The sequence below is a fragment of the Saprolegnia diclina genome, assembly GCF_000281045.1.
Source record: "Saprolegnia diclina VS20 unplaced genomic scaffold supercont1.34, whole genome shotgun sequence".
Lineage (NCBI taxonomy): Eukaryota > Oomycota > Saprolegniomycetes > Saprolegniales > Saprolegniaceae > Saprolegnia > Saprolegnia diclina.
Genome location: NW_008246101.1, coordinates 464,916 through 473,113, shown reverse-complemented (window position 1 = coordinate 473,113; position 8,198 = coordinate 464,916). Strand labels below are relative to the sequence as shown.

The 8,198-nt window shown below is 57.7% G+C and overlaps 5 protein-coding genes across 5 annotated transcripts in view; 3 read left to right on the top strand and 2 right to left on the bottom strand.

Moving 5' to 3' along the window:
* The window catches only part of SDRG_10367 (hypothetical protein), a gene marked incomplete at its 5' end in the record, with an annotated part of 3,402 nt that extends 2,159 nt beyond the window's left edge, over positions 1 to 1,243 (bottom strand). The window contains 3 exons of the mRNA XM_008616353.1: positions 60 to 755; positions 803 to 886; positions 935 to 1,243. Coding sequence (XP_008614575.1) covers positions 60 to 755; positions 803 to 886; positions 935 to 1,243 — 1,089 coding nt within the window. The remainder of the gene's footprint in view (positions 1 to 59; positions 756 to 802; positions 887 to 934) is intronic.
* A 932-nt stretch (positions 1,244 to 2,175) lies between these two features.
* On the top strand, positions 2,176 to 3,162 carry SDRG_10366 (hypothetical protein; the record flags this gene model as incomplete). The annotated part of the gene is made up of 1 exon (XM_008616352.1): positions 2,176 to 3,162. One exon carries the CDS (start codon positions 2,176 to 2,178, stop codon positions 3,160 to 3,162), a length of 987 nt encoding a protein of 328 aa, XP_008614574.1.
* A 95-nt stretch (positions 3,163 to 3,257) lies between these two features.
* Positions 3,258 to 4,827, top strand: SDRG_10365 (hypothetical protein; the record flags this gene model as incomplete). Its single annotated transcript, XM_008616351.1, has 7 exons — positions 3,258 to 3,465; positions 3,507 to 3,655; positions 3,703 to 3,775; positions 3,821 to 4,158; positions 4,203 to 4,265; positions 4,309 to 4,383; positions 4,435 to 4,827. 7 exons carry the CDS (start codon positions 3,258 to 3,260, stop codon positions 4,825 to 4,827), a joined length of 1,299 nt encoding a protein of 432 aa, XP_008614573.1.
* On the bottom strand, positions 4,789 to 5,983 carry SDRG_10364 (phosphoribosylaminoimidazole-succinocarboxamide synthase). Its single transcript, XM_008616350.1, has 3 exons — positions 5,434 to 5,983; positions 5,142 to 5,377; positions 4,789 to 5,097 (listed from the first exon to the last, which is right to left on the bottom strand). Exons 1-3 carry the CDS (start codon positions 5,935 to 5,937, stop codon positions 4,839 to 4,841), a joined length of 999 nt encoding a protein of 332 aa, XP_008614572.1. The 5' UTR covers positions 5,938 to 5,983; the 3' UTR covers positions 4,789 to 4,838.
* Positions 5,984 to 6,492: 509 nt separating this feature from the next.
* On the top strand, positions 6,493 to 7,784 carry SDRG_10363 (hypothetical protein). The gene is made up of 5 exons (XM_008616349.1): positions 6,493 to 6,591; positions 6,640 to 6,821; positions 6,877 to 6,975; positions 7,033 to 7,161; positions 7,212 to 7,784. Exons 1-5 carry the CDS (start codon positions 6,555 to 6,557, stop codon positions 7,713 to 7,715), a joined length of 951 nt encoding a protein of 316 aa, XP_008614571.1. The 5' UTR covers positions 6,493 to 6,554; the 3' UTR covers positions 7,716 to 7,784.
* The last annotated feature ends 414 nt before the right edge of the window (positions 7,785 to 8,198 follow it).

The window sequence follows — 8,198 nt, the reverse complement described above, 5'->3', positions numbered from 1 at the left end:
CCATGTCGAATGTACTCGGTCGTGCCGGCGACGCCAAAACAGACAAGCGGAAGGCCAACCGCCATGACCTCAATGTTGGCGATGCCAAACGTCTCGCGGAGGCCTGGGTGGACAGCCAAGTCCCAGGACTGGAGTTCGTGGACGAGCGCGGTTTCGTTGTAGATGCCACCGAGCAGCTCCACGGGGTAGTGCTGATAGAACACAGCATCTGGGCCTTCGCCGACCCAGCGAAAGACGAGGCAGAGATCGTGCTTGGCTGTGAGAAGCTCGGTGGCGCGTGCTAGGAGTCCGAGGGACTTTTCCGGTGCAATGCGACCGAGGTAGCCCACGACAAGGCAGTCGTTGGGCTTGGGCTTGGCGGCGGGAACGAAGAGCGTCGTGTTGACGCCTGGTACGATCACGTGCCGATGCGTCGCTGCAACTGCCTGCGCGACACTCTCGTGGTAGACGGCGAACTGCGATGGGCCAATGACCGCGTCCACGGCATGGGGCATCGGACGTAGACCCGAGAGCTCCAGCACGACAGCCTGCACTTGGACATGGCGCGCGACAAGTGAAAGCGCCGAGTCGCCGTGGTCTTGCGAGTTGGCATACACAAGAATCGCGCCACGGCACGGCGATAGCGCAGCGGTATACTGGCCAAAGAGCCGAGCGACGTACGCAGGATGGCGTCCGAGCCCCTTGGCGTACGCCGCAAGCTGCGCCATTGTCTTGTTGTTGGTCAAATTGTACTTGGCAACGTTGTTGGAGTCGACCTATATCGGCGTTGCGTCAGCGTGTAGTCGGTCCGAGCGTAAACTACCGTAAGATGAACGTATGTGATGGGAATGCCAAGCGCGAGATACGGGTCGAGACGCACGGCCGTCGGAGCTTGCACGCGAAACATCTATGGTTTCCGCTCATTTTCGACCATTTTCAGAACGAAATACCGCACGTGAAAGCTATACTTTGTCGTCGGATGCTGCTGGAGCGCAGCAATGAGGTCGAGCCAGAGTCGCATTTGGCCATCCATGCTGGTGCCTCCTGTCACAAAGCACAGCTTGCGCTCGCGCGGTCGCACGACAGACGGCAGTGCCAAGAGCACACGCCGCGGTCTCGGCAGCGTTCGCTGAGCGGTAGCCTGCTCGTGGGAAAGGACGCGCTCATAGTGCAAAGTCGACACGTCGCCGATCGGCTGCCCCGATGGATCGAGCAGCTGTGCGGAGGCCCAGTACGAGCCGAGGTCGGCGCCAACAAAGCGCATGGTGTCGGAGACAGCAGGTAGAATACCGTTGATCTTATCGCCCGAGAACTGAAGCGACCCATTGACCACGGAGCCATCGACAGTGTACTGGACGATGACATCGGTGGAGGAGCGTAGGAGGAGGCCGGGTGGGGGCCAGACAAATTGGATCTTAGCGTCGCCAAGCGCACGCCCTATTTGAGCCAAGACCAAACACAGTACCACCTAGTAGATGTAGCAGATCTCACCTAGAGAAATGATGTTGAGGCAAGAACTCACCGGTCGGGTCCATGGCGCCCTGCCCATTCTTGGACTTGGTATCTTTTGGTGTTCGAATAGTGTCATATTTTAATAGTGTAATATTGCTTAATAGTATTCTGTTTTTGAATAGTATGAATGTCTGAAGCGTCCAACAGCAGCAGCAAGGCGTGGACAGGGTCTTCGCGCCCGCGTCTTCAAGGATCGCCATGGACGATCCCTCTTCTTGACTTGACAGTATATGTACTTGCGTCCATCGACTCAATCGTGGTAGTGTAATGTTGCTATCCCCGAATTCGCATCAAATCGCGTTGCGTGCTTCTGGAATTTCTCGAAGTATGCGTCTCGCTCCAAATGACGTGAAATAGTGTATGTTATCTCGGGGAAATCCCTCCTATCGACGCTAGCATTCCGAAATAGCGTGCAATCAAGTCTTCGAGGTATACTGCCTGAAGCGCACCATGACATGTCTTCAGCAGCTTCTACGTGCCTACCAATGTTAACAGTGATGGCATCGATCGCTTCCTAGAAGAGAACATGGCCAGGCCTTCGACAAACGGCGCTGTCGGCGCCAGCGTTTAACATACACTAATTCGGGTCCATTATCCCACCTGTGAAACATAATATGTCAAATGGCCAATCGCTCGACAAAAAATGGCTGGGCGCAGTTCCTATTTCCCGCAGCAAGAAGCAGCATGGCCGACCCGAACAAGTGGATGGGCCTCCTGCGCTGGTCCATGCAGCAGCAAGATGGCACGCACGCGTCCGAGTTCAAGGCCATGGACCCGCACGACCGCGAGTGGCTCGAGCGCGTCATGAAGGAGTGCGTCATCGACGAGATCGAGCGCATGCACCAGATCATCCGCATCTGGGCGGACGAGGATCCGCGCCAGGTGCTGCCCAAGCTCATTGAGGACCCGCCAGAGAACCCGTTTACGCCTGAAGAGATTGCCGACTACAAGGAAGCGCTCCTCGACGAGATGCTCACGCGCATCGATCAGATCGACAACGCGCAGACGTTCATCAAGATTGGCGGCCTCCCGAGCCTCCTCTCGCTCTTCCAGAACCCGCGCCCGACGACACGCGCCCTCGCCGCCGAAGTGTTTGCGACCTGCGCGCAGAACAACCCGCCCGTGCAGAAGGCCGGCCTTGACGCCTCGATCATCGAAGCTCTTTGCAAAATGGTGACCGAGGATAAGGACGCCGACTGCCGCTCGAAAGCTCTCCTGGGCATCTCGTGCATGGTGCGCAGCCTTGACAAGACGTCCGAGCGCTGGTTTGTCGTGCAATGCGATGGCCTTGGCGTGCTAACGCGCTGCCTCGATACCGGCGACATTCGCCTCCAGCGGCGGTCGCTCTTCCTCCTCCGGTACCTCGTCAACGCATCGATCGAAAACGCCAAAGTGCTCTTGAGCACCGGCGTCTACCTTCGCGTCTGTGCGTCGCTCGTCGGCGGCGACGACGTAGACCTCAACGAGTCGTCGCTGCAGGCGCTCTCGGAGTTTGCGTCGCTCGGCCCAGCTTTCAAGGCTGCGTGCAAGGCGCCAGCGCTCCAGCTCGTTGCCAAGATCCAAGCGCGCCTTGCAGTCATTGCGTCGCTCGAGGGCGAAGAGAAGGAGTATGCGTCCGAAGAGGCAGCGTTTGCATCCCTCGTCCTCGAGAACCTCGACGTCCTCGAGTAGACGCGCCAGTTAGTTTGTATAAATTTAGTTGATTTCGCAACCAGTGGTCAATCTGGAGTTGGGAAACGGTCGACATACACCCAACCTCCGTCGCGATGGGCTGTGGAGGAAAGAATGGCTCGCACAGCGACAAGGGCAGCGGCGAAGAGTTCAGCCTCTGGTACGTCGGTGTCCTCATGTCGGTCGTCGCGTCCATCTGCACCAACATGGGCGTCAACCTGCAAAAGTACTCGTTTCTGTGCGAAGCCAAACGCCCTTTGCTGCTCAAGCGCGGGTATTTCCTGCAGCCAAAATGGGCCTTTGGTGCGTCCGTCTCGTTGCATTTGAGCGCTGATATGAAGCAGGCCTCTTCCTCGTCGTCTTTGGGAGCATTGGCGACTTTGCCGCGCTTGGGTTTATCCCGCAGAGCCTTGCGATTCCCGTCGGTGGCTTTACGATCGTGGCCAATGTATTTTTTGCCCACTATTTTCTCAAAGAGCCATTTTCCAAGCGCGTACTTCTGCCTAATGCTTTGTACAAGGGCCGATGTTTGTCGTGTAGGACGGTGTCGGCACGGGGCTCATCGTGCTCGGTATTATGGTTGTCGCCGCCTTTGCGAGCAAAGCGAATGACTGTACGTTCTGGATGGTGCCGACATGACGATTCCGACGCGGTGTAGGCTACACGGTTGACGAACTTCTCTTGCTCTTCAACCAAACCCACTTTATCGTGTACGCGATCTTGGTCTCGGTCACCTCGGTCGGGTTGTACCTGTACATTCGCAAGATCCGCGCGATCGCCATCCAGTACGGAGTCGGGTCGCCCATGCACCGCGCGTATGCGAAGAGCCAATCGATCATCTGCCCCGCCCTGTCCGGTGTCTGCGGCGCGCAGTCGGTCCTCTTTGCAAAGGCGTTTGCCGAGCTCTTCAAGTCGACGCTGGCTGGCGACAATCAGTTTACGACTTTTGGGACGTATGCGATTGCGTTCTTGATGCTCCTCTGCGTTCTGCTCCAAGTACGCATATCGGCAAACGGACGATGTATGCACCAACACCGTAGATCCACTGGCTCGCCCAAGGTCTCGAGACGTCGGACGCGGTTTTTGTCATCCCGATCTTCCAGGTATGTACGTCCGGAGAGTGGACAATACAACGATTTGCCACAGTGCTTTTTCATCTCGGTCTCGATCCTCGGCGGCGCTGTCTACTTTAATGAGTTTGCTACCATGAGCGTCCTCCAGGTACGTTGCTCTTTGGCGCTCGAGAGACCTGCGGACGAGGTTGCCATGTAGCTCGCCATGTTCTTTCTTGGGGTCACCATCACACTTGGCGGCGTCCTCGTCCTCTCCAAGCGAGAGATGAATGCCCTCTCGCTCATACAGAAATGGCGCGCAGCGGCCATGATGGTCGTCTTTCTCAAGCGCACGCAAAAGAGAATTGGTCATCCGTTCACGTGGACGGCAGCGAATGCTCCGCCGATGCTGCTGGCGTCGACGATCAAGGCGAGCCGTGTCGTGCCCATGGGTGCTGCCGCGTACGTTGACGCGACCGTGCTGGCGAGCGAGCCCATCGACTCTCGGAGCAATGCTACGGCGAAAGCGGTGCCGGGCTTTCGGCGGACCAAGGTCGCTGCAGAGGACGGCGCGACCGGTAGTGACAGTGTATTTATTGGCCCAAGTACATAGTATTGAATCGTTTAGTGCTGGTAAAACGCCGTCATCGCCGTTTGGAGGTCGGGCGACTCAAAGTTGAACGTGTTGCCCGTGATGAGCTCAAACAGGAGGATGTAGCGACGGGCGAGTTCCTGAACGAGGTCGGTCGGCGCGGCCGGCAGCACTGGGTCATTGTACGGGTCGCAGTTGTCCTTGAACCAGAGACGCAAAAACTCCTTGTCAATGTTCTCCGGGCTCTCCTTGGCCGCCATGCGCGCTTCGTACGAGGCTGCGAGCCAGTAGCTACGCATTTCATTGGGAGCTTGCACTTGATATTTTGAAAGTACCGGCTCGAGTCGGGCGTGTGAATCTCGTCAATCAAGAGGATCGTACCGTCTTCCTGAACACCAAATTCGTACTTGGTGTCGACCAAGATGAGACCACGCTTCGCAGCCGTCGCTTGGCCAAACGCAAAGAGCTCGAGCGCCTTTTGATGGCAGTAGTCCCACTGCGCCTGCGTCATGCGCCCGGTCGACACGACCTCCTTGCCCGATATGAGCTCGTCGTGCACGTCGTCCTTGGTCTAAAACAGAGTCAATCCATGAGTTTGACCAAGCACGGATGTTGCGAGGTGCGTACCGTGGGCGTGACGAGGTTCTCGGGCAGCTTTTGGTGCTGGACGTAGCCGTCCGCAAGCTTGTGGCCGCAAAAGTCGCGGCTGCCCTTGGCGTAGTTTGTCCACATCGACGTCGACGTCGAGCCAGTGATGTAGCCACGCACAACGAACTCGACCGAGAAGACTTTGGCCTGCTTGCAGACGACGACGGACGGGTGCGGCGTCGCGATCACGTGGTTGGGCACGATGTGCTCTGTGGCCTTGAACCACCACGCGCTCGTGAGCGTGAGCACTTGGCCCTTGCACGGCACGGACGCGAGCTGGCGATCGAACGCGCTCTGGCGGTCCGTCGAGACGAGTACGACCTGCTTGCGCTCGGGCAGCACGTAGATGTCCCGGACCTTGCCGACGATCTTGGTCGCCGGCGCCGGCAGCTGGAGGTCGGTGGCGGCAACCGCGCTGCTTTGCGCAATCTGCGCCTTGTAGCCCTGCGTACGGGCTTCGGCTGCGGCGACAATGCTGCTCATGCTGGTGGCGGATGGAAATGAAAATGAACTGGTCGACGCCAAAGACCAAGATCCAAAAGATGTGCCCGCTGGATCACGAAACATCCTGACGCATTTTTGATTGGGTAAATATCGTTCAAATTGATATTGCGATTGGTCCTTATCCGCCTCTGCCGACGATTTCAACCAGTCTCTGTCGTTCTAGTCGATCACATTTCAACTAAACGGACACGCACCAGTTGGGCAGGTGTGTGCCTGGGTGTGTGCTCACGAGATCGCTAATTCAGGGCGGCTTGCACGACATTGCTTTTGCTGTCACGTATTCCTGCCATTGACCATAGAGTCGAGAGTATCCTAGTATACTGGGGCCGTGCTTGTACCGGCCTCGTCGTCAAGTGGGTACGCATCATCGTGCTACCTTGCGCTTGGTTCAGTCCATCACGCGCCAACTTAGTCGATCTCAGATCGTAGTCGACAAACGAACCAATGGGACGCGGCGGTAATGCGAAGTTCGAAGCAAGAACTTGAACTACGTTCGTGGGGTCTTCGGCGGGGTTTACGTTGACAGCGGAGGACCGCCCACAAAAAATATCTTGTCAGCCCAGTCGCCGATTTGCCCCGTTTAGTCAACAAGCCCCATGGCCGAGGAGAAGAAGCAAGAAGTCGCTGCCCAAGGTAGACAGCGCTAGGCTCTGGAGACATGGCACCGACCCGCATATTTAGGCAGCGCGCCGTTCAAGTCGTTCCTCTCGGGTGGCTTTGGCGGCATGTGCCTTGTCGCCGCCGGCCACCCGCTCGACTTGATCAAGGTCAACATGCAGACGATGCCCACGCCCAAGGCGGGCGAGGCGCCGCTCTACTCGAGCGCCATGGACTGCGCGCGCAAGATTGTCGCCAAGGACGGGGTAGGCGATTATGCTTGAAAGCACGATGGCTCATGCGGTGGTCGCGTCTTCGTAGCCCAAGGGTCTCTACCGTGGCATGACGGCGCCGCTTGTGGGCGTGACACCCATTTTCGCGATCTGCTTTTGGGGCTATGACATGGGTGCCCTCCTTGCGGTACGTGCGCCATTGCATGATGATGGTCGGCACTCACATGCCATCATCGTTGTGTAGCGCAAGGCGGCCAACATGAGCGACTCGGACAAGCTCTCGATGAACCAAATTATGTTTGCCGGCGGCTTCTCGGCGATCCCGACGACGATCGTCATGTCGCCGGGTGAGCGCATCAAGTGCTTGCTCCAAGTGCGTTGCACCAGATTGTTGAAGGCTGGTCGTATTGACAAACGTTGTAGATTCAGTCGCAGGCTGTTGCGCGCGGCGAGGCGCCCATGTACAGCGGTATGTCGGACTGCGCCAAGCAGCTCTACCGCACGGGCGGCATTGGCAGCTTGTACCGTGGTTGGGAGGCGACGTTGCTCCGCGATGTGCCGGGCTCGATCGGGTACTTCGGCGGCTACGAAGGCGTCAAGCGCCTCCTCACGCCCGAGGGCCAGAGCCCCGAGGACCTCAACGCGTTCCGCACGTTCGTCGCCGGTGGTCTTGCCGGCGTCATCAACTGGGTCGTTGCGATTCCCCCGGATGTCATCAAGTCGCGCATCCAGACGGCGCCCGAAGGCACGTACCGCGGCGCCGGTATTGTCGACGCGTACAAGCACTTGGTGCAAACCGAGGGCCACGGTGCGCTCTTCAAGGGCGTCGGTCCGGCCATGGCCCGTGCGTTCCCCGCCAACGCTGCCTGCTTCCTCGGCATGGAGTTTTCCAAGAAGCTTCTGACGGTCCTCGGTGTCAACTTTTAAGCTGTGTCCCTTTTGAATGCACTGTATTTGAGCCCATTTTTGAATGCACTGTATTTGAGCCTGCTAAGAGTTCAACTCACGTCCCCGTAGCGTGCGCCTAGTGCACTAGCGGATAGAGGCGCGCTCGGAAGCCAGGGATCCCAGCACCAAAGTCGACGCCGTGGCGTGGCATGGCGATCTTATTTGCGAAAGAGCCAATCAGCGTCCGACCATCGACTTTGACCAAAGTATCCATTTTGGGAGAATCGGATATTTGAAACCCCAAATTTGCGGACAAGAAGGTTTGGACTCGCAGAGGGTGTTGGAGCTAACCCTGCAGTACGATGCTTTGCTGTTGAGGGACATCATTGGCCGAGTGTCGAGAGGCTAACAGAAAGGGAGCTCTTCGACGCCAAACGAGCGAGTGGGAAGCAGCCTCTAAGTTCGGGTGTCGAGCTTTGACAGACTGAACCATTGGCCTGGCGCACCAGTGAGACGCTTCGT